The sequence below is a fragment of the Anomaloglossus baeobatrachus genome, chromosome 3 (assembly GCF_048569485.1).
Source record: "Anomaloglossus baeobatrachus isolate aAnoBae1 chromosome 3, aAnoBae1.hap1, whole genome shotgun sequence".
NCBI classification, from domain to species: domain Eukaryota; kingdom Metazoa; phylum Chordata; class Amphibia; order Anura; family Aromobatidae; genus Anomaloglossus; species Anomaloglossus baeobatrachus.
The window spans coordinates 116,369,749-116,396,153 of record NC_134355.1 but is presented as its reverse complement, the minus strand read 5'-3'; the positions used below and the strand labels follow the sequence as shown (position 1 = coordinate 116,396,153).

The 26,405-nt window shown below is 42.9% G+C and overlaps 1 protein-coding gene across 1 annotated transcript in view; it reads left to right on the top strand.

Moving 5' to 3' along the window:
- Nucleotides 1–23,023, top strand: part of SLC24A3 (solute carrier family 24 member 3) — a 628,867-nt gene extending 605,844 nt beyond the window's left edge. Inside the window, exons 16-17 of the mRNA XM_075339395.1 lie at nt 13,362–13,427; nt 17,151–23,023. Coding sequence (XP_075195510.1) covers nt 13,362–13,427; nt 17,151–17,303 — 219 coding nt within the window. The 3' untranslated portion in view covers nt 17,304–23,023. The remainder of the gene's footprint in view (nt 1–13,361; nt 13,428–17,150) is intronic.
- The last annotated feature ends 3,382 nt before the right edge of the window (nt 23,024–26,405 follow it).

Here is a 26,405-nt window from a genome sequence, read left to right as displayed (position 1 = left end):
TGGCAGCACTTGGGCCCTAGTTGCAAACAGGATGTTTTGATTTGCATCAAGCACATTCCAAATCCACAAGCATTTACTCTCCCCAGGATGACACAGGGGTAGTAAATTCCTTCTGGATCCATGACTTGTTCATTTTGATGAACGTCAGTCTGTCCACATTGTCACTGGACAGACGCGTGCGCTTATCTGTCAGCACACACCCAGCAGCACTGAATACACGTTCAGAGACAACGCTGGCAGCTGGACACGACAAAATCTCCAAGGCGTAAGTTGCGAGCTCTGGCCATTTTTGTAGGTTTGAAGCCCAAAAGGAGCAAGGCTCCAGTTGCACAGTCATGGCATCGATGTTCATTTGGAGATACTCCTGTATCATCCTCTCCAGCCGTTGACTATGTGTCAGACTTGTTGTCTCTGGTGGCCTTGCAAAAGAGGGTCTAAAAAAATTATGAAAAGATTCCATAAAATTGCTGTTACCGGCACCAGAAAAGGTCCTACTGGTACGGGTAGACTGTTGAAGATGACGAGACCGTCCCATGTTTGTCAAGTTACAACTGGGAGATTCACTCCCTGCACCTGCACGGTTGTTTGGTGGAAAAGCCGAGCTAAGATCTAGTAACAGCTTCTGCTGATACTCCTGCATACGTGCGTCCCTTTCTATGGCTGGAATTATGTCACAAAATTTGGACTTGTACCGGGGATCTAATAGTGTGGCAATCCAGTAGTCATCATCACTTCTAATTTTGACAATACGACTGTCATGTTGGAGGTAGTGCAACAAAAAGGCACTCATGTGTCTTGCGCAGCCATGCGGACCAAGTCCATGCTGTGTTTGTGGCATAGAGGTGCTACCCGTTCTTTCTTCCTCTGACATCTGACCCCAACCTCTTTCAACTGAAATTTGACCAAGGTCTCCCTCATCCGCTGAGTCTTCCATGTCCATGGACAGTTCGTCCTCCATTTCTTCATGTTCTCCTGCACCTTGCTCAACATTTCGCCTGCTACTATGCGCCCTTGTCGATCCCTGTCCCCCATGGTCCCATGCCTGCTGCGTTGGTGATGATGAACGTCTGGACCTTCGTGATGTTGTTGTCCCTTGCGCATATGAATCCTCCTGTAGTTCCTCCCCTTCATGTTGTCCCACCCCCTGACTCCGAATAGTGTTTAGCGTGTGCTCCAGCATGTAAATGACTGGAATCGTCATGCTGATAATGGCATTGTCAGAGCTAAACATATTCGTCGCCATGTCGAAACTGTGCAGAAGGGTGCATAGGTCCTTGATCTGAGACCACTCCATCAGGGTGATCTGCCCCACCTCTGCATCTCGTTGGCCCAGGCTATACGTCATGACGTATTGCACCAGGGCTCTGCGGTGCTGCCACAGTCGCTGTAACATGTGGAGAGTTGAATTCCAGCGTGTCGCCACATCGCATTTCAGGCGATGAACCGGCAGGCCGAAAGACTTCTGGAGCGATGCAAGTCGCTCTGCTGCGGCGCTTGAACGGCGGAAGTGAGCTGACAGTTTTCGTGCCCTGTTCAGAAGGCCATCTAGGCCGGGATAGTGTGTTAAAAATTGCTGCACGACAAGGTTCAACACGTGAGCCATACAAGGTACGTGTGTCACCTTGCCCAGGCGAAGTGCCGCACCCAGGTTTGCAGCATTGTCGCACACGGCCTTACCAGGCTGCAGTTTGAGTGGAGACAACCATTTATTAAACTCGGACCGCAAAGCTGACCACAACTCCTCAGCTGTGTGACTCTTATTACCAAGACATGTCAAGCTAAAGACCGCCTGATGCCGTTGCGCTCTGCTGCCAGCATAGTAATGAGGGGTGCGTGATTCCTTCTGCGCAGTGAGAACGCTGGTGGCCTGACCAGGCAGGCTTGGGGCGGAGGTGGAGGACCCAGATGAGGTGGAGGATGCAGAAGCAGTGGCGGAACTTGGACAGACAGAGGATTGACACACAAGTCGTGGGGACGGCAAGACTTGTGCAGCAGACCCTTCACCATCTATCACCATAGTTACCCAGTGCCCAGTCAGCGACATGTAACGTCCCTGTCCATGCTTACTGGTCCAAGTATCGGTGGTGAAATGCACCCGTTCACACACAGAGTTTCTCAAGGAAGCGGTGATGTTGTGTGCGACATGCTGGTGTAGCGCGGGCACACCTTTCTTAGAGAAGTAGTGGCGACTAGGCATCTGGTACTGGGGCACAGCGACAGACATAAGGTCTCTAAAATCCTGTGTGTCCACTAGGCGGAAAGGCAGCATTTCGGTAGCCAACAGCTTACAGAGGGATAGAGTCAACCTCTTAGCTTTGTCATGGGTCGGAGGAAGTGGCCTTTTATTTGACCACATCTGAGGGACAGAGATCTGGCTGCTGTGTGTAGACGGTGTTGAGTAGGGTGTCCCTGGAAAAATGCAGGTTTGTGAGGAAAGTGCAGGCGGAGACATGATGTTGCCTTCATCCAACGTTGGTGCTATCGATGTCTGAGAGAGCTGTACACACTCACTTGTTTCCCCTTCCAAACCAACTGACGACCTTACAAGCAAACTGCCTGTTGCGGTTACAGTGGTGGAAGTTTTGCGTGGAAAAACAGGTGTGGCAGCTGTCCCCACAGTCCTAGAAGATGAAGAGCGCGCGGATGCAGTGGAAGGGGCGGGCGGTGGATGGTTCGCTCCGCTAGGCCACATTGCAGCACGGTGAGCTTCCCACCGGGACTTATGATATTTATTCATGTGACGATTCATGGAAGAAGTTGTCAAACTGCTGAGCTTTTGACCTCTACTAAGAGAATCATGACAAATGTTACATATCACATGAGTTGGGCGATCTTTTTCGATGTGAAAAAAGGACCAGGCTAGGCAAGGCTTAGAGGCCATGCGACCTGTTGATCCACCCCGAATAATGCTCATAGGCAGAGTGGTGGCTGAGGATGCAGTTGTAGACGTGCTACCAGTGCTCCGACTCTGTCCAGGAAGGCGCAAGGTAACTTCGTCGTCGGTTGCATCCTCCTCCACCGCCTCTGTTGACCTCCTCGAGTGCCTGACTGGGGGTTGACAGTAGGTGGGATCTAGAACGTCATCATCAATTGTTGTGTTTGCACTCCCCTCCCCCTCAGACCGAGCCTCTTCTTGCCCTGACGGAATATTTAAGTTGTCATCCCAATCGGGTATCTGCGTCTCATCTTCATCAGTATGTTCCTCATTGTCTATAACCACAGGTGTTACAGTTTGTGACAAAGGGTCAACATTATGCTCAGAAACTTGGTCCTCACGGCCTGAATCTGAGTCACAAAGGTTCTGGGCATCACTGCAGACCATTTCCTGTTCTGTACTCACTGTAGCTTGGGAGCAGACCTCTGATTCCCAGGCTATAGTGTGACTGAACAGCTCTGCAGACTCAGCCATCTCAGTTCCACCATACTGTGCAGGGCTGATGGAGACTTCAGAGCTGGGAGAAATCAAGTGTGATTGGGATGACAACTCAGAGGACTGGTGTTTTTTGGATGCGGTACTTGAAGTGGCTGAGAGGGCACTTGTTGGACCACTTGAGATCCATTCAAGCATTTTCCTTTTTTGCCCATCATCTACCTTTCTTCCTGTTGTTCGTGTCCGTAAAAAAGGGAGCACATCGGATTGTCCACGGTAAGTAGTAGACATCTTACTTTTGCTGGTAGATGGTCTATCTTCAGCAGATGATAATGGAGCTTTGCCACCTTCCCCACGGACAAAACCTTTTTTGCCTTTTCCACCACGCCTCTTCCCCTTTCCACCAGCATCTGTCATTTTGCCACTCATGTTGATTGCGACAAGATTGTGGACTGAAAATGTGGTAGTAAAAATTGAGAGGTGGTGAAGATTGCAGTGGTGGTCTAGCTTTATTAACAGCAGAATAATAAAGAATAAATATCCCTGACAATGCAACTTAGTTATAATTAGTTGGAGTGTGCAACGCAGGCAGACGTGCTGCAAATGTCTTTGCACTAGTGGGACTATAGCAAAGTCCAATAGCCACGTATAGGATGCCACTAGGTACACTGAGTGTTTGCTAGTATAATGGCTTGGTTAGAATGAGTTGTAGTGTGCAACGCAGGCAGACGCGCTCTGCAAATGTCTTTGCACTAGTGGGACTATAGCAAAGTCCAATAGCCACGTATAGGATGCCACTAGGTACACTGAGTGTTTGCTAGTATAATGGCTTGGTTAGAATGAGTTGTAGTGTGCAACGCAGGCAGACGCGCTCTGCAAATGTCTTTGCACTAGTGGGACTATAGCAAAGTCCAATAGCCACGTATAGGATGCCACTAGGTACACTGAGTGTTTGCTAGTATAATGGCTTGGTTAGAATGAGTTGTAGTGTGCAACGCAGGCAGACGCGCTCTGCAAATGTCTTTGCACTAGTGGGACTATAGCAAAGTCCAATAGCCACGTATAGGATGCCACTAGGTACACTGAGTGTTTGCTAGTATAATGGCTTGGTTAGAATGAGTTGTAGTGTGCAACGCAGGCAGACGCGCTCTGCAAATGTCTTTGCACTAGTGGGACTATAGCAAAGTCCAATAGCCACGTATAGGATGCCACTAGGTACACTGAGTGTTTGCTAGTATAATGGCTTGGTTAGAATGAGTTGTAGTGTGCAACGCAGGCAGACGCGCTCTGCAAATGTCTTTGCACTAGTGGGACTATAGCAAAGTCCAATAGCCACGTATAGGATGCCACTAGGTACACTGAGTGTTTGCTAGTATAATGGCTTGGTTAGAATGAGTTGTAGTGTGCAACACAGGCAGACGCGCTCTGCAAATGTCTTTGCACTAGTGGGACTATAGCAAAGTCCAATAGCCACGTATAGGATGCCACTAGGTACACTGAGTGTTTGCTAGTATAATGGCTTGGTTAGAATGAGTTGTAGTGTGCAACGCAGGCAGACGCGCTCTGCAAATGTCTTTGCACTAGTGGGACTATAGCAAAGTCCAATAGCCACGTATAGGATGCCACTAGGTACACTGAGTGTTTGCTAGTATAATGGCTTGGTTAGAATGAGTTGTAGTGTGCAACGCAGGCAGACGCGCTCTGCAAATGTCTTTGCACTAGTGGGACTATAGCAAAGTCCAATAGCCACGTATAGGATGCCACTAGGTACACTGAGTGTTTGCTAGTATAATGGCTTGGTTAGAATGAGTTGTAGTGTGCAACGCAGGCAGACGCGCTCTGCAAATGTCTTTGCACTAGTGGGACTATAGCAAAGTCCAATAGCCACGTATAGGATGCCACTAGGTACACTGAGTGTTTGCTAGTATAATGGCTTGGTTAGAATGAGTTGTAGTGTGCAACGCAGGCAGACGCGCTCTGCAAATGTCTTTGCACTAGTGGGACTATAGCAAAGTCCAATAGCCACGTATAGGATGCCACTAGGTACACTGAGTGTTTGCTAGTATAATGGCTTGGTTAGAATGAGTTGTAGTGTGCAACGCAGGCAGACGCGCTCTGCAAATGTCTTTGCACTAGTGGGACTATAGCAAAGTCCAATAGCCACGTATAGGATGCCACTAGGTACACTGAGTGTTTGCTAGTATAATGGCTTAGTTATCAGTTGGAGTGTGCAGAGGACAAGAGGGTACAGTGGCAGGATTGTGGTGCTCTGGGTAGAGGAATGGAAGACTGCCTTTCTATTCCCTCCTAATGGTGAAATGCAGGTAGGAAATCCCTGACCTGGGCTACACAGATGCTGTTGCTGTTTGCAGGACCTGTCACCTATGGCTCTCTGACCCTGCCGGTTGGAGCCCTTAAAAGGACTGCTATAAAGTGCTCTCCCTAAGCTGTCTAACGCTGTGTATGCAGCGCATACAGCTGTATCGGCTATAGGACTCAGGAAGACGGAGCTGCGACAGTGATGTCTGACACCAAAGACGCAGAAGGCAGATAATGGCGTCCGTGAAGAAAATGTCCGGTTTTATAATGCAGGGACATGTGACATGCAGATCCTATCACACATGCCGTTGCTTCTCTGGCTCAAAGTCCACTTAGCTGTGTGTGTGTCTGGGATTGGCTGACATGCTGGCCCGCCCCACAAGACGCGCGCGCTTAGGGAAGGAAGACAAGAAAAAAAAAAAAAAAAAATGGCGATCGCCATTATAGAAACAGCAGTGATCTGAAGGCGCTGTTCACGCACACTATACACTGAAATGTGATAATAGTTTGATTCACAGAGTGACTTACACTATTACAGCAGAAACCAAGCTATGATTTAGCTGTTTTTTGGCTGCTAGAACCGTTCTCGAACGTTTCTAGAACTACCGAGCTTTTGCAAAAAGCTCGAGTTCTAGTTCGATCTAGAACATGCCCCAAAATCACTCGAGCCGCGAACTGGAGAACCACGAACCACGAACCGCGCTCAACTCTAGTCACTACATTACATTTACACATTTCCCCTTAAAACACTCGAGTGTTCCTTTAGCAGTGTGCTTTGGGCCATTGTCTTGTTGGAAAGTGAACCTCTGTCCCAGTCTCAAATCACTGACAGACTGAAAAACGTTTTGCACAAAAATTTCCCTGTATTTCACAGCATCCATCTTCCCCTCAACTCGGACCATTTACCCTGTCCCTGCTGCCGAAAAACATCCCCACAGCATAATGCTATCACTACCATGTCTCACTGTGGGGATGGTGTTCTTGAGGTGAAGAGCTATGTAGGTTGGCACCAGAAATAGCATTTACCTTTGTGTCTAAACAGTTCAATTTTGGTCTCATCTGACCACAACACCTTCCTCCATGTGTTTGGGGAGTTTCCCACGTCTTTTGACAAAATCAAAATGAGCCTTCCAATTTTTGGCTGTTAGTGTAAAGGCTTTTTTCTGGCCACTCTTCCATAATAGCCAGCTCTATGGAGTATACAGTTTATTGTGGTCAGATGGACAGATACTCCAGTCTCTGCTTGGGAACTCAGCAGCTCCTTCAGGGTTACCTTTGGTCTCTGTGCTGCCTCCCTGATTAAAGCCCGGGCTGAGAGTTTAAGGTAGGCGATCCCCTCTTGGCAGGTTTGTTATGGTACAGCATTCTTTCCATTTGATGGTAATGGATTTGATGATGCGGGGGTCATCAGAAATTGAGATTTTTCTTTAGAGCCAAACCCTGACTGTTCAACAACTTTGTGACTTTGACTTTGTTTAGAGATCTCTTCGGTCTTCATGGTGTTTGGTTAGTGCTGCCTCTTGCTTATAGGGAATGTGTCGTGCTTTTTATACCAATGCAGAGCATTGCATGCGGGCGTGCGTGTATGCAGAGCATTGCGTCCGTGAATGCAGAGCATTGCATGCATGCATGCATAGCATTGCGGGCATGCATGCAGAGCATTGCGGGTGTGCATGCATGCAGAATTGCTTACATTCGGGCATTCGTGCATGAAGAGCATTGCATGCGGAGCATTGTGTGTGGTCATGCATGCATGCATGCAGAACATTGTGTGCAGGCGTGCGTGCATGCAGAGCATTGCAAGTGGGCATCTGTGCATGCCTGTGGCAGAGCATTGCAGGCGGGCGTGCAAGTGGCAGAGCACTGTGGGAGTGCATGTGGCAGAGCATTGCGTGCGTGCGTGCGTGTGGCAGAGCATTGTGTGTGTGTGTGTGCATGCGTGTGGCAGAGCATTGCGGGCGTGCGTGTGGCAGACCATTGTGTGTGTATGCATGTGACAGAGCATTGCGGGCATGCATGTGGCAGAGCATTGCAGGCGTGCATGCGGCAGAGCATTGCTGGACCAGGGCGTGCAGAGCGCTATGTGTGGAGCACTATGCAGCTTACCTTGGTGACACTTTAGACATTTGTGGTCACCAACAAAATGTCTCCGCACTGTGATCCTAAACTTCATTTTCTCTTATCCTTTTGGAAACACCCAGATTGGGAGGTGGAGCTGTGACATCACGCACATGAGAACAGATTCTGCCCACTTTTACTGCAGTTGTAATGTGAGCTAGTTCTACAGTAGCTCAGCACCAGGATTTCAGCAGCTGCTCCCCCTAGTGTTTAAGAGTGGAAAATATCAAACTTTTTTTTTTTATATATATATATATATATATTTTGCTCAATTAAAAACAAATAATAATATTGAAACAAAGCATTAAAACATTAATACTTCACATTTTTTCAGTTATTGATTTTATTTTTTTTTGGAGGACACCTTCCCTTTAATGGTATTGCAGCCTCTGTGGCCTTTCAGAAATGGAGTGTATATACTGACAGACCACAGTATAGTTACATTGCACACAGGTGGAGTTCCTTTCCTAAGCATGTGACTATTTATAGTAATTGGTTGCACCATAAATTTTTAGGGGCTTCATAACAAAAGGATGAATGCATATGCACATGATAATTTGTATTTATTTTATCCCATTAATATAATTTTTGCCTATATTTTTCTCATTTCACTTCCCCAACTTGCTGATGAATCACACACAAATCGATTTACAAAACTATTTAAACACAGGTTGTAATGTAACACACTATATAAAATCCAAGGGGGTGAATAGTTTTGCAAGGCACGGTGTATATACATATATTTATACACAACGTCATCATAATGCTTACTAGCAGCACATGCAAAATAAGCAAAAGGATTTATGAATTATTCCTAAAACTAAGATATGCAAATACTTTGGAATGACCTTCATGTGGAAAAACTGACTCATTCCATTAGTAATGCATTGTATACAATGGAAAATCTTCTCGGAGGCTGTTCTCATAATTCCTAAAAACTAGACCTTTAGACTGAATTTCACTAATTTCCTAGAACACAGTGTTACCTCGTGATATGTTGTCCAGACGAAACTGTATTTTATGTCATGAATCTGATGGAGATCACATTTTAAATTCTGGGAATTGTAGAAAGAAATGATAAATATTCTTGACATGAGGCAACTATGTGATAATAATTGAATTATTATTGGTAATATATGCCAAGGTTAATTAGTTTCACATGGAGGTACAATGTACTTTATAAATCTCCCTCATATGCATGCTGTGATTTTACTAACTGATAACTTTAAGGCCTAAAGCCTGCTTTACCCGTTGCAATTTCGCATACGATTTCGTATACGATTTGCAACGCCCCTATCGTATGTGTGGCACGTTCAATTTGTTGAACGTGCCGCACATACGAGTAACCCCCGTCACACGTACTTACCCGTCCATACGACCTCGCTGTGGGCGGGGAATGTCCACTTCCTGGAGTGGGAGGGACGTTCGGCGTCACAGCGACGTCACACGGCAGCCGGCCAATAGAAGCGGAGGGGTGGAGCTAAGCGGGACGTAAACATCCCGCCCACCTCCTTCCTTCCGCATTGTGGGCCGGGAGCCGCAGGACGTAGGTAAGATCTGTTCATCGTTCCCAGGGTGTCACACGCTGCGATGTGCGCTACCCCGGGTACGATGAACAATCTAACATGCAATTCTAGAGAAATGAACGATGTGTATGCGATGAACGTTTTAACGTTCAATCGCAATTGCACGTACCTGTCACACACTGCAATGTACTTACAATGCCGGATGTGCGTCACTTACGACATGACTCCGCCGACACATTGTAAGATACATTGCAGCGTGTAAAGCGGGCTTAAAACACACGGCATGAAAATCGGAGCGAGTGGAATGCGATAAAACAACAGCCCTAATCGGACCGAGAAAACAATTGCAGCATGCTGCGAGTGTAATGCGATCCTTGTTTCTCTCACACCCATTCAAGTCTATGGGGCGAGAGAAAAATTGCACTGCACTCGCAGTACACCGGTTGTAATGTGAGTGTAGAGCGAGAATGGCAATAGCCAGCAATGGAGGAGGGGGATAAATCCCTCCCTCCCCTCCTCAGTGCCGGCCCGCCCCCCGCAGCTGTGGTCCGATCGCACGATCGGACCTCAGTCGCAGTGACACTCGCATGACACTTGGCTCCCGCTGTGCTGTCAGCGTGAGCCGAGTGTCATGTGAGGATCGCAGTAGTTCCCCGTGTGGCCCCGGCCTAACTGAGAGGTATCAGAAGAATTTGGTCCTTACAGGTGTGAGCTTTTACTGCAAATTTGACCTTGAGGATTTAACTGCCATGTACTTAATAAGATCACAGTTATAGGGGGCTTCAAATACATGAAAAATAATCTGACACACGATTACAAGTAATGTGGCAATAAATCCATTTATGAACTAAAAGATGGATGTTTTAAATATTCTGTAAAAAGCTGAACCACTTTTTAATGCCTACCGAAAAAGAGGAAACGTGAATAACACTGTCACTATTTGGGGTCCTTTGAATCTGTGTCATGCGCCACGCTTATTGTACTGGTAATTACAGATGAGCAAACGTGAGGTTCGATTTTGGAACCAAACACCAACTTAAGAAATCAAGGTTCAGGTTCGGAGTTCGGATACTTAACGTGCAAACTTCACTCCAGCGAGCAACGCTATGCTCAGGTACACTTGGTGCTCAACCCTGTGCGAGCCGCTTGCAGTGTTTGAACAGCTCACCCTAGGGGTAACATCAGCACAATTAGATGTAATGTGCAACCCAAAAAAGTTTTGAAAAAGCCCGGCCACCCGCCCCCAGAAGTGATCTGCTTATGTCTGGCTGTATGGCGGCGGAGACTCGAACTGCCAATCAGTGGCTTGCTCCGGTGTTTGGGTCAAGCTCGAATCAGTGGAAGCTCGGCTCGTTTGCTGCCGGCAAATCGAACCTCATTTGTACTGGTAATCAGGGCCGGCGTCAGCACGCGGCATACCTGGGCAAATGCCGGGGCCCTGGAGAGCCGGGGGGGGCCCACTCGGCCTCGTCAGTTCTGGTGCCCCTTGGCCGGGGCCCCCTCGCCTTAGTTCTGCTGCCCCCGGGCCGAGTTCCGGGGGTCCGCAGTCCTCGCCAGGAATCTGCAGCGCCGTCCCTTTAAGGTGTGCAGACTTCCTGGTTTGAACTTCATCTGTGGGCGGAGCTACCGACCGGCCTGCTCAGTCCCACAGATGAAGGAGTTGCAGTGCCAGCCAGCGACCCCCAGCACAGCTCTTCTCTCCGGCGCTGTGTGGGCCCCCTCTCCACCGTGACCTGAGCGGTATGTGCCCTCCCCGTTCCCCGATTTATGTGCCCTGGTGAGCTGTATGGGCTTCTCCCCCCTTAGGTGTATGCCCTGCACCCCCCCCCCGGTGCTGTATGTGCTGGCCCCTGGAGCTGTGTGTGGGCCCCCCAGAGCCGCGTGTGTGGGCCCCTCAGAGCCACGTGTGTGTCTGTATGTAGCAGAGCTATGTGTGTATGTATGTAGCAGAGCTATGTGTGTATGTAGCAGAGCTATGTGTGTATGTATGCAGCAGAGCTATGTGTGTATGTATGCAGCAGAGCTATGTGTGTATGTATGCAGCAGAGCTGTGTGTGTCTGTATGCATGTATGATGTGTATCTATGTATGTCAGTGTATATGACTGTATAGATGTGTCAGTTCTATATGTATTTTTGTGAGTTTGTCTTTAAATATGTATATGTACAGTTAGGTCCAGAAATATTTGGACAGTGACACAATTTTCGCGAGTTGGGCTCTGCATGCCACCACATTGGATTTGAAATGAAATCTCTACAACAGAATTCAAGTGCAGATTGTAACGTTTAATTTGAAGGTTTGAACAAAAATATCTGATAGAAATTGTAGGAATTGTACACATTTCTTTACAAACACTCCACATTTTAGGAGGTCAAAAGTAATTGGACAAATAAACCAAACCCAAACAAAATATTTTTATTTTCAATATTTTGTTGCGAATCCTTTGGAGGCAATCACTGCCTTAAGTCTGGAACCCATGGACATCACCAAACGCTGGGTTTCCTCCTTCTTAATGCTTTACCAGGCCTTTACAGCCGCAGCCTTCAGGTCTTGCTTGTTTGTGGGTCTTTCCGTCTTAAGTCTGGATTTGAGCAAGTGAAATGCATGCTCAATTGGGTTATGAACTGGTGATTGACTTGGCCATTGCAGAATGTTCCACTTTTTTGCACTCATGAACTCCTGGGTAGCTTTGGCTGTATGCTTGGGGTCATTGTCCATCTGTACTATGAAGCGCCGTCCGATCAACTTTGCGGCATTTGGCTGAATCTGGGCTGAAAGTATATCCCGGTACACTTCAGAATTCATCCGGCTACTCTTGTCTGCTGTTATGTCATCAATAAACACAAGTGACCCAGTGCCATTGAAAGCCATGCATGCCCATGCCATCACGTTGCCTCCACCATGTTTTACAGAGGATGTGGTGTGCCTTGGATCATGTGCCGTTCCCTTTCTTCTCCAAACTTTTTTCTTCCCATCATTCTGGTACAGGTTGATCTTTGTCTCATCTGTCCATAGAATACTTTTCCAAAACTGAGCTGGCTTCATGAGGTGTTTTTCAGCAAATTTAACTCTGGCCTGTCTATTTTTGGAATTGATGAATGGTTTGCATCTAGATGTGAACCCTTTGTATTTACTTTCATGGAGTCTTCTCTTTACTGTTGACTTAGAGACAGATACACCTACTTCACTGAGAGTGTTCTGGACTTCAGTTGATGTTGTGAACGGGTTCTTCTTCACCAAAGAAAGTATGCGGCGATCATCCACCACTGTTGTCATCAGTGGACGCCCAGGTCTTTTTGAGTTCCCAAGCTCACCAGTCAATTCCTTTTTTCTCAGAATGTACCCGACTGTTGATTTTGCTACTCCAAGCATGTCTGCTATCTCTCTGATGGATTTTTTCTTTTTTTTCAGCCTCAGGATGTTCTGCTTCACCTCAATTGAGAGTTCCTTAGACCGCATGTTGTCTGGTCACAGCAACAACTTCCAAATGCAAAACCACACACCTGTAATCAACCCCAGACCTTTTAACTACTTCATTGATTACAAGTTAACGAGGGAGACGCCTTCAGAGTTAATTGCAGCCCTTAGAGTCCCTTGTCCAATTACTTTTGGTCCCTTGAAAAAGAGGAGGCTATGCATTACAGAGCTATGATTCCTAAACCCTTTCTCCGATTTGGATGTGAAAACTCTCATATTGCAGCTGGGAGTGTGCACTTTCAGCCCATATTATATATATAATTGTATTTCTGAACATGTTTTTGTAAACAGCTAAAATAACAAAACTTGTGTCACTGTCCAAATATTTCTGGACCTAACTGTATGTGTACGTATGTGTGTGTCTGCGTGTGGATGGGGCCCACTGGGACTCTTCCGCCCGGGGCCCACAAAAACCTGGAGCCGACCCTGCTGGTAATGAGGAGATCAGTATTATGCAGTAGTAAATATGTGCATTTATTGTAAATGGGAAGAAAAATGTAATTTAACTATATATCTTATATTTATGTGTAATTTACTTTTCTTTTATTACAGATACATCTTAACAGTAGGGGCCTGATATATTCTGTGGCTTTGCTCCTGGCTTCCTTGTTTGTTGCGGTATGTAGTTGTGGATTTTAGCTTTCAGCAGTATAATTTAGATATAACAGAATTAACTGTTTTGCTTGGGACACACGTTAGTTTCATAATCAACATGGAGTATTACAGGAAAAGACACAAACAAGTACTGAAAGGCCACACACTATAGTCTAAGGAGGAACAACACACACACATATCGACTAGCTGTCACTGTTAAACAGAAGCTATCATCAGAAAATCACCTATTGTTTAAATCTGTTTTTTGTGTTATAGCATTTTTTTTATATTTTTGTCATTATTTATTTATTTATTTTGCAATTTTTATTAAAAAACAAAAATTAGTAACCTTTCAATTTCCAAAGAGGCCACTGGGGTTATTTTAGACTCATACGTCCGGTCCTTTCCGCAGGCTCCTTGTCAGCAAAAGCAATATAACAATGACAGATATCATTTCTATACACAGTTAATAACACATAATCCATAAGTCACAAAAGGTAATGTCCCTGCTGAACCTGCTCCCCCTTCCTTCACAATCACCTCTGCACATGCTCATTAGATAATAGGAGTTTGTTCATTGTGGTTAATGTCCAAGTGTTGTTTCCTAAAACTAGCAAAAGTTAGAGATAACATTGCCACAGTGGTCATTGTAAAAATGACAAAATTAATCATTTTAGTTTAATAAAGATTGTCATATGAAAAAAACTGCCATAAATGGAAAAAAAAAAAAAAAAAACATGCACCATATAAAACTAATAAAAAAAAAAAAAATCATTTTCTGATGGTATCTTCCCTTTAACACAGTCTGTCTGCTCTGTGCACTCAATAGCATAAGCCTGCAGCTGTTCTATACTTTGACCATTGCTACCATTTAATTATTAGGTATAGTTACTGTTAATGGTTAATGTGAAGATAATGTAATAACTCTTCAGTTAGTATCATTTTGGAATATCTTGGTGGAAAAGGAGACCTATTAACCTCTTAAAGAGATTATCCACCTCTGGGGACATTTTTTTAAAACTTAAATGCACGCATTTGGGGTCGAAAAAAAATATTTTTTGCAGTTTGGTTTCATTAAAAATACTGCACTCTTTAGCTTTTACAGGCTTGCCTGCACATTTAACTTTTATGTGGTTTCCGCTTATAAAGCAGCTGTTCAGCAAAAAGAAAACAACTAAAGAGTTACAAACGCTCTCATTGGACCTTCAGAATGAGTTCATTGATAGACTCCCATAGTGCAGCCCACAACAGACAGCCCAACACAGAAGCTATATCAAAAATCATTTTTAGCCCCCCCCATCCCCCAAAAACACGCATATAAGTAAGAAAAGCATGGGTTTTTTTTGTTCTTTAGGCCTCTGCCACACTCACGTGAAATTCACGCACGTGCCGAGAGACACGTATTTTCCCTGCGTGTTGCGTGCAGGTAAGTACGTGTCTCTGGTACGTGCGTGACACGTGTGTTCTACGTGTGCTATCCGCGATAGCACACGTAGAACCGGTAATTAACATATTCACCTGGTCCTTCCTGATGTCCGCGGTGCTGTCCATGGTGCTGATCCTCAGTCTCCAGCCCTCCCGTCTCCCCACTGCTGCTGCTGCCAGGCATTGAAGTGAATATTCAATGAGAATAATGAGCGGCGGTCGGCAGCAAGAGGCAGCAGCGGCAGAGACAGGAGGGCTGGAGAAGGTGAGTTAATGTTTTGGTTTTTTTTCACTGACATGTGTGTTTTCTCTGGCGCGTGTCACACGGGACCGCATCCACACTACACCCGTGTGGTACGGGTGCGGGCCGTGTGACACCCGTGCTGCGGGAGAAATCACTGACATGTCAGCGCTTTGAAAAACGCACACACGTACAAACGCACACGGACACACGTTCCGTGTGGTTTTACGTGTGTGTGCCTGCTACAATAGGGTAGCATTGGTTAACGTGTCTCCGTGCCGCCGGTACGTGTAAAAAATGACAAACACGTGCCGGCAGCACGGATGTGTGTCGCAGGCCTAAAGGTGTATTCTCATACACCTCTGGTAGTTACCATCATTTATGTGATCTTTAGGGTCCCAACACTATTCATACTCTGAGTCTTTGCGCAGTTTAAAAAAAGTTTAAGGACTGGAGCAGTTCATCAGCACAGTGGCCCTTTCAGTTAAGTGGAAGTCCCATGGACATACCCCACTGATCACATAGTGATGGCATATTCTTATGATATGCCATCACTTTATAAAATGGTCATACCCCTTTGAAAAAGGTTGTCTACTTTGGACAATCCACTTTGGTGATCCAATAAAGTGATTATAGGCTTTCCCTTTACTGAAGTCCCTAGCAATCAGCTGTAATCAGTGGAGAAAAGCTGCAGCAAGTAGTCTATTACCCTGCAGCACCACCATAAAAGAAGTTAGGGATTACATAATTACTATAAACAAATATTATTATATGTAACAGGCCTTTAATCCGCCTCCATGGGCAGGGTGTCCGGTAGTTCTCACCTCATTATAGCGCAGTGCCTCCACCCATAACTTGCTAGTAGCTCTAGGGGATTGCAGAAGGGTCTTCCCATTATGCCAGGAGTTGACTTGGGGATACCCTTGTCCACGCGCCGTACACATTAACAAGAGATGAGGTTTAACCAATTAACAGGTTTATTTAGAGAGGGACAAAAGATGCCAATTGCAGAGAGAATAGCAAGGAACAGCAAACAAATAATGCTATGCAATATTCTATAATGGTACAAGATTAGAGATGTGTGGTTTCAAATGTATCTGAGTGTGAGGCCCGGGCCCGGAATTCTCCGGGAATTCCGGGTATTGATCTGGATCCGGCACTTGGGTAATACAAAAAAAATAAAGGAAAAATAAGGAAAAAAAAATAAAGCAAGTAGCGCTATACTTACCGAGGCTCCGGCACAGCTATAACTGCTCCCGCGGCCGCTCATTCACTTCCAGCGCTGCGTATTAGCCTTCATGCATATGTACTACTTTCCTCGTCCATCGGCGTCTGTGATTGTTGCAGTCAGATGTACCACTCAGTCTTGTTCTCTACTGCTGCTCCTCCCTCCAGAATACTTAGAGGACAAAGGTCTCATGGGAATTGTCGTTCTAGGCAGTGCAGCAAAAGAATCAAAGAATCAATATCTGTAGAGCTGACTATGTGTCGCACTCTATACATAGCTTCCATTCCAGGTGCTACATATAGTCCATAGTGAACATACTGTGTGTCACCATTTAGAAAATGCTCTATACACATTCTAGTTACCCTTAGGCTATGTGCGACATTGCGTAATTTCATGCGTTTACGCTGCATATTGCACTGCAACGTAAACGCATGCGTCCTGCGTCCCCAGCACAATCTATGAAGATTGTGCACAATCGATCTGCACAATGCGTTTGAGGGCGCAGCGATTTGCAAGCTGAAATTTTGATCCAAATCGCTGCGCTCAAAAAAGTAACGTCACTTATTTTGTGCGCTTTCGATGCTGCTCCCACTCTGTCTATGGAAGAGGCAGCATCCAGAGCGCATGAAATCGGCATCTATTCTGCAGACACCCTGCATCCATTATGCAGTGTTTCTGCAGCGATTTAAAGTGCACATGCACTGCCAAATCGCTGCAGATTTTTCAGCATGGACGCTACGCAACGTGCGCACATAGCCTTCAAAAGGTCTGGTACCCATGTAACAAGGGTGTCTAGTTTGCGCCGTATATTCCCCTTTTTAGACTTGTTAACACTTTCCTATTTTTATTATAGGTCTGTGGTGTTCACCTGAACAAATGGAAACTGGACAAGAAGCTAGGAGTGATATGCCTATTGTTGTATGGCGTCTTCCTGTGTATCTCCATTCTCACAGAATTCAATGTTTTCACCTTTGTGAACTTGCCCATGTGCAGAGGAGGAATCTGATCTACAACGCAGACATGTCAGAGAGACTTCATCTTACTTTTTGGTGCAATACAAAGACACGACCCTTACCATAAAATGGTGATGCACCTTGAGGTCGTCAAGTATGTCCCGGTCACTGTTCAGGGGAATTACTTCTTCCTATTGGTTCCCATTCTTTCCTATGGGGATACGTTCTTCATAATCTTTTTGGTGTGTGTTTTTTATTCTCCGAGATACCACTATTTGCTGAAAAGTTATCCTTTATAACAGTGACCAGGGTCTTAGATAAAAGGCTGCTAACTGGCCCAGAGCCAGCCCCAATCATGTCTGCTATAAATCCTTCTATTTAAGTTATTTGGTGAAGAACTTAATGTAATTTATAACTAAAGATTGTTAAAACATTGTGGAAGAATGGAAACGATTCATTACCAGGGATTCAATATGACGAATATCAAGGGATCAGATAGGTGAAACCATCTCCCATGTTGGATGGAACGATCTTTGATGAACCAGTGGACAACAGTGAACATCAGATGCAAAGACACAGGCTGACAAAAGAACATTTCAAGAAATCTGAACGTGTTCACATTTTAGCTAAAGAAAGACCACGGAAAATAACTTTTTATACCATGAACAAATCTCTTTCCTAAGATGGTAGAAAACAGTAGATTTGTAGAGACAGTACCAATCTGTTCTCGTTATTACTGCAGCCAGTGATGTAGTCAGTTGGTTGCTCTGTAGTTGTGTGTTTCTAGTACTGGGGTGCTGAACAATGAAAGTCAATGCAATAGGGTAATTGTTCGGTACCATTAATGGTTCTTTCTTAACCCATGGTGGCACTTGAAGGTCCGCTATCTGCTCTAATTAGTCCGCCTGGTTCAGTATTTTTATATACATAGCTTCATAGTAGGTAATGGCTACTATGTGCAAAAGTCATAAATAATTTGCTAATTCAGTTATGGACACTGGTTTCTTAAAAAAGGCATATTTTGCACAAATGCTTTTTGAAGATGATACAACATAAAAGATTTTGAAATGTACACTGGATGTGGCCATATTGTATTTACAGTTTTAGCAAAAGACCTCATAGTATGGGATCAACCAGGGCAGGGGATATACATCCAAAAAAAAGAAAAAAAACAATTCTAGCTTTCACAGACCAGCCATTTTTGTAGTATAAAATTTTAATTTATTATGCATGTACAGAGAGGAAAAATATTCAAAGAATAATAGAAGTAGTTTCTATAAGTCAAGAAAGCTGCGGTTAATTCAGGGATTTTAGTGGAGGACATACGCACTGCAATGCTTATTTTTGTAAACATATTATATATATATATATACAGCTATTTCATTGTGGTGCAGTGTCCTGCATATTTAATATAGCAACTGAAACACAGTTTATTGATCAAGAACCATGCAGTTTTCTTAGCATCAAGTCAATGATGCTCTTCCAGAATCCTTTATCATTCCTTCCAACCAGCTAAAATGAATGTTTATTGTACATAGCAAATATTGATGTCACTGTGCACTCTAGAATATGTATATTAATGATCTTCCTTCAGAAAGAAAGTGTTTGATATAAAATTGTAAGGCTTCAGAATTCATCACAATTTCAAGGGGTTGTAAAAAAATAGATTTTTTTTTCTTTCCCCTCAATATAGTGAGACTTTTGTTCATTGTTTCCATCTGAGTCCAATTAAAGTGGTAATTGGGTTCTGTTCTTGGTCCTGCCAGTGGGAGCAGGTGGTTGTAAATGCTCAGTTTCAGAGCTGCTCTATTTACTGATAGCAGCCGCGGCCGGGTACTGCACGTCCGCCTCCTAATGATTTGAATGGGAGGCAGATGTGCAGTACCTGGCTGTGGACACAGTCAGTTGATGGGGCAGCTCCGAAACTGAGCATTTCCGTCCGCCTTCAGCTACTGCCAGCCCGAAAACAGCTGATCGGCCGAGATGTGGGGTGTCGGACCCTGGCCAATCAGACATTGATGATCTAAGGGAAGGCCATCAATGTAAATGTAGTGAATAACCTCTTTAAAGCTTTAACTTGACTGGAGATGAGTTGCAACACCATACACATCCCATAGACATAAGTCGAGTATTTTTAGTGGGGAAAAAAACGCATCACTTTCTTTTGCCTTTTTTCTTTTTTTTTATTTTATTCTCAAACAACACCTTTACTTTTCTATGTTTGTTTCCGATGATTAGGAAATTGTGATCTGATTGTAAATCTAACAGGATAAAATGTTCAAAATAATGTGTGAGCGCTAAATGAGATCTGTATCTTCAAGAGATTGGCGTCTTGTTATTGTGTTGCAAAGTCTACATTGATATGGTAAATATATAAGTAAAATAGACGAGCCATTCAGGGGATCCAGATTACAACTTTTGTTTCCTAATTTGTCTACAGTTGTTCTTGGATTGGTTGGTGTAGGGAGCCATGATCTCTTCATTTACACTATCTTTATCAGCCTCTTCATTGGCTTTTTACATCACTTGGACTAGACTATGGTATTTTATTACATAAAGTTATTACAATTATCAGTGTTGGCAGCAAAAAGTGAAATCACTGATCATCTGACTGGTATTTAGACGTGGTACATTTTGGTTTACCTTGATCACTAGTTTAGGGCCTAGTAATACTGAATTGAATCTCCCTCATTATTCTTCCAATGGTGACACATCTAAGAAAGCTGCTCTGTGTAGAAGACATCCATTATTTGAAGTGAATAATTTAAGGTGCTTATTCTTATTCACCTCATTTTCTTGCATCGTGCATGAAACATATCACACATGACAATCTCCAGGAACCAGGTAGCCAATGGTACTAAAAATTTACCAATGTATCAAAGTTGGACTCCTCTGCCCCTAGTTGGTTCTGTTGGCACAGTGTAAAGGCAGGTTTACACGGGAAGATCTCTGCCCACAATGATCGATGGTAAGGCCATTTTACACTGGCCAAGGAAAACCGTGTGGGGACTAGAGATTGTTAATAGTGATGGGCGAGCGTGCTCGACAGAGCTCGTTACTTGATCGAACCTCAAGCATCTGAGTTTGAAAATCCTCGAGCTGTCATTGACTTCCACTATACTTGTTACCTGAGTTACGCCCGAAAACTCCAATGCTTGATCAAGTAACGAGCAGTGGCGGGCGCGCTCGCCCATTTCTAATTGTTAATACAATAGTTCAGTCTCTATACAGTTTGGATATTGTCAGTAGTGCTTTATTTGTAGATAATCAAAGCAGCCATCAATAAGCTTTTACTTGTATATTGGATGATCGCTGCCATTTTTACAACAAAGTGAATGGTACATGTAAGGGGACATTCACACAGTAACCACTGTTTACCCACCAATTCAGAGGAAGAAACAAATATGATACTGACATTTAATTCAATTACTGCTTATAGCAATAAGAAGCATATGGGCGGCATCCCACCATTGGTCATAAGACAATGCTATAGTATTTATTGATCATGGGCATTAATTGGAAATGTTGCAAATCTAAATTCCCTCTGTAATTGGTCTATCTGGCGCTGTACATTATTTTGTCCACAATGCTGTTAACATATTTTTACATATAGGGAACTATGAGTTAAAGCAGCAGTATTAGAAATGTAATTGAAACTTTACCTAAATTATAGCAATTGTACCATTTTTATGCACAATCCTGGAGGCCCAGAAACACATTCAACATCAATATATCTATATATTTCCATTGAAGAGACTATCCAAAAATAACAATTTTTATTAATTATAACTCCAACAAGACATATACATATGCAACTTTTATTTTTATTACTTTTTTTTTTACTTTTTTTTTTAATTCAGTCTTTTTATAAATGCTTTTTGTTAAGAAAAACATTAAGGTGCAAAACTTAGTGTTACTTATCATTAAAAAATAAAAAATTGTTTAAAAGAACTGAAGTTTCTTTTAAACAATTTTTTATCTCTACTGGCTAACACGGTACAAAGATATATTTTACCTGCATTAAAAAGTAAACATTTTCAGCTGCAATAAACTTTTAAAATTGCAAAGTAAAATTATGTTAAAAGTCTAAAACATTCTATACATTTTGATCTATTTTCAAGGAAATTTATTTTTTTTACAGGGATGCAATAAAAAAGTTATTTCATTAGTACAGTAACCTATAAGATCAGTGTTTCAATAATATTGGTCGATTTAGTATGTGTCAGTTAAGATCTAATAGAATGGTTTTTATTGTTTTTAGAATTTTTGTTATGGGATTTTTTTATGGGATTTCACATTCATTTTTCACAATTAATTTTCATGACACAATTAGGGCTCAATTTACACCAAACCTGTCGTCTACTGCTAGTATTTCCAGACACATCTATGGTATGTATTGAGCAAATTTAGATAAAAATGTGAGGTTTTTTTGTATATGTTTAGGATTGATATGTTTGCATCCTGCAGCCCTAATTCTAATAAAAGTATAGCTGATCATTTTCAATATATCTAAATACAAACAATATTTTTAACTAAATTAAACTTTCAGATTTGTTTATAATCCCTCATGATAAAAAAGTAAAAAAAAAGTTGCATAAATTATTTAAAATTATAAAACAAATACCAAATAAGCTTATGAAGGAATCATGAATGTAAGGTCTATGGGGCCCTAGACTTGCATGCCCCATTGGACGTCGTATATCGGAGGTTCTATCCTAGAAGAACCACATACTGGCAAATGGAGTGCTAATGTACATATGTTCTCTCCATGTCTAAGCCGTATCGAAATATAATTCAATATAAACAAATGTATTTATTCGTGGGTTGCAGGAAAAAAATCTTCAAATTAAGATTTCTAAAAAGAAAAAAAAAGCTCTAAAATTTAGTGTTCAGTTTATTATGAGCAGAGTGTTTTTAAGTCACTTTTCTTTTTTGTCTTCTAGTGTTTGTTGCTATTTTTTGTGCGCACGTGGTTCTCGAATATATTTACAAATTCAAAAATGGTCTATTGTTTTGCACAAAAAGTTTTATATTTTGCAAAATGGTGCAGAAATTGCACCCAAATATCTGGCGTATGTAAAAACACTCCAAAAAAAGGATATATTTGAGACATTTTTTTTTTACTTTTTCGAAATGATGAATCAGGTGAAAACTCTGCCCACAGTGGTAAACTAAAAAATAAACAGGAGAATGCATAAAAAATAGATGCAAATGTAAAGATGAAAAGCACTAAAAAGTAGAAATGCAATAATGGATCGGGCCCTAAATCTATAGCAAAAAAAATAAAATAAATTACATAAAGATAAAGGGTATTCCCCCTTGCTGCAGCTTTTCAGTTGCTTAACCCCTTAACGACCGCGGGCCGTAAAATTACGTCCTAAATGACATAATCTTACTGCCCGCGGTCCTCCGGCGGCAGCATGCCGCGATCGGCACACATCTCAGCTGATTTTCACAGCTGAGATGTGTGCCTGCTAGGCACGAGCAGAATCGTTATCTGCTCGTGCCGATTAACCCCTTATATGGCGCTGTCAATACATGACAGCGCCATTATAAGCGCGATTGCGGTAAGCATTTACTTACCGCCCGAAACCGGAAGTCACGTGACGCGATCACGTGACTCCCGATAGTTGTCATGGTAGCACAGGGTCATGTGATGACTCCTGTACTACACATGACTTGGTTTCACTTTTGCTGTGCCCGGGGCACAGCAAAAGAGAAAGACAGCGTATCTGCTGTTTACAGCCTTCCAGCTGTGATCAGCAGATACTGCAGAGCGATCGGAATGCTGATCGCAATAGCCCCCTAGGGGGACTAGTAAAATAAAAAAAAAAAGTTAAAAAATAAGTTTTAAAAAATTAAAAAAAAACAAAAAAACCTAAAAGTTCAAATCACCCCCCATTCGCCCCATTGAAAATTAAAGGGTTAAAAAAATAAAAAATATACACACATTTGGTATCGCCGCGTTCAGAAACGCCCGATCTATCAAAATATAAAATCAATTAATCTGATCAGTAAACGGCGTAGCGGCAAAAAAATTCCAAACGCCAAAACGACGTTTTTTTGTCGCCACAACTTTTGCGCAAAATGCAATAAGAGGCGATCAAAACGTAGCATCTGCGCAAAAATGGTACCGTTAAAAACGTCAGCTCGAGACGCAAAAAATAAGCCGTCATTGAGCCTAAGATCCCGAAAAATGAGAACGCTACGGGTCACGGAATATGGCGTAAAACGTGCGCCACTTTTTTCGGACAAACTTCCGATTTTTTTTTAACCCCTTATATAAAAGTAAACCTATACATGTTTGGTGTCTACGAACTCGCACTGACCTGAGGCATCACACCCACACATCAGTTTTACCATATAGTGAACACAGTGAATAAAATATCTCAAAAACCATAGTGCTATCGCACTTTTTTTGCAATTTTTCAGCATTTGGAATTTCTTTGCCATTTTCTAGTACACAATATGGTAAAACTGATGGTTTCATTTAAAAGTACAGCTCGTTCCGCAAAAAATGAGCCCTCACATGACCATATTGACTGAAAAATAAAAAAGTTACGTCTCTCAGAAAAAGAATGGCGAAAAAAAAAAACGGAAAGCGAAAAATCGGCCGGTCGTGAAGGGGTTAATATCCGTACTATACCCAAACTTGTAGAATGGACCCTCACAGGCTGCTTTATTAATCTTATGTGGTTTGCTTTAACATACAGTTTAGTTGTGATATATTACTGACAGTGATGGGTGGACCCAGACTGTAAAAGTCCGGATCCGCACGGTTTCAAAATTATTGTGCCGGACCCGGGCCCGAAGTTCTCAGGGAACTCCAGCTAATAATTGGGGTCCGACAACATGAAAAAAAATAAAGGAAAAATAAAAATATAGCAAGCGTGCTATACTTACCGAGTCTCCGGCATGGCTGTAACTGTTTTCGGGCCATTTACTGTTGTTCTGGGGCCGCTGATTACCCTCATACAACAAACGCTACAGCAATTTATTTATTTTTACGCCATGAAAGAGACATGGTCTGTGCTCCCAAGCATTCAGGTTGGGGCGCGTCTGACTGCAACCAATCATAGAAGCCAGGACTGCTAGTGGGCGATGCAGTGAATATGTATGAGGCTAATAAGCAGCCCCGGAAGAAAAGTGAGTGGCCCGGAAGCAGTTATAGCCACGCCAGAGACTCTAATCCCCTATCCCTTCTACCACCATTTTTAAGCATCGGATTCTGATCCCCATAGACTTATATGGGGACCGGCATCCAGCCAGATATCCAAGATCAATTCCGGGCCGGAATGTTTTTTTTTTTTGTTTTTTTTTTAAGTTTGGTTAGTCTCACCGAATCCGGATATCTGCAAATTAGCCCATCACTAATTACTGTTAAAGAGGCAGTAAAAGCACACATGCCTCCTATAAAAGGTACTCCAGGTCTTATTTATTTTGGTTGTTTGCTATTTTTAAGTTAATAGGATAATCAATTAGCTAACCAACCTATCAAGAGCATCATCATAAAATATACCGTAAATAATATTGATGTTACTCTACATCAGGTTGCATTTAAGAGCAAATACAACTGCTTTAACTCAATATTTGTGTCACTGGATTTTACCAGACTATTTGAACCCATTTTCACTTATTTGATTTTTTTTTTTTTGGTCATTTGTTTGGGGTTTTTTTTGTAGGATTTTAAATTGTTATTATGGTTTTGTTGATTTAATTTATGGATCAATATTATAATTTAAACTGTTATAGATATATGTAAATAATTACTGAAATGGAGGAAAAAGGGATGTAATGAAACTTTCATGTATTGATATTGCACAATGTTTGTTTGGCTTTTTTTTTAGTATGATTTTTTTTATGTGTCTTCATTATCCTGCGTGATGTGAAATTGTTTGTAACTGTTTGGGAATCATTTTTCATTTTTATCCATATCATTAATAGTAGATTGAAATCTATTACCCTAAAAGCACACCCCAATTATCCTGATGTCCCAGAGCCCCAGCCCCATTATCTGGACCTAACAAAGTGTGGCCATGAGGAGTAGTGAAAAAGAAAATGTTGAGAGTAAGTCCGGAGTCACACTTGCGAGTGACTCGCGTGTAACTTGCACCAGTCTCGCATCGCATCACCTGGCACGGCCTGACACTCTCCAAACAGGAGTGGGTCGACTGCATGTATTTCTATGCAACTAAGACACTCCTGTTCAGAGAGTGCCAGGCCGTGCCGGGTGATGTGATGTGAGACTCGCACAAGTTACATGTGAGTCACTCGCAAGTGTGACTCCGACCTTAGACTTTAAAACAACACCTTGGGTCTGCTTTAAAGAATGGATTACAAAAATTGCATAAAAAGTAGTATTTTATAGTTTTAACTCCTCATTTCCTATAACAAACATATAATATATATGTTATAATAATAATTCATCCTTTAAAGCTGCTCCAAAGTTAAAGAGATTGTCCAAGTTACAAAAAAATTCCGTGACTGGCAGTTAATGGTTTTAAACAATAAGTGAAACAATTATCATCCGGTTAAACCATTGTGGTTCCACGGCAGGCTGCATATATCCGAAGTAAGCATGCGCCTTCTTCAGTCATCTGAATGCTGAGGTCTCTGATTGGCTGCAGCTGTCCTGTGACTGCAATGGGATATCAGATGTATAGTCAGTGATGTCCCATTCCAATCTCCAGGCGCTACTGGAAAAACATACCATAGTGCCTTGGCTAATGCCATTGGAATTCAGCCTGGTGAATATATATTCATTTATTATGTTATTTACTGTCAGTCACTTTTAGACTTGACAACCCCTTTAAGGCATTAAATTAAAGAGTAATGGTGGATATTCAACTTTAGCCAGTTTAACACAAGTGTAAGGCAGGTTCATTGTAAAGGGGGCTTTACACGCTACGATATCGTTCATGTTTTATCGTCGGGGTCACGTTGTTAGTGACGCACATCTGGCGTCATTAACGATATCGCAGCGTGTGACACTGACCAGCGACCTTAAGCGACCTCAAAAATGGTGAAAATAGTTCACCATGGAGAGGTCGTCCCAAACTCAAAAATCGGTAAGGGTTGTTTATCCATGTTGTTCATCGCTCATGCGGCAGCACACATCGCTATGTGTGACACCGCAGGAGCGAGGAACATCTCCT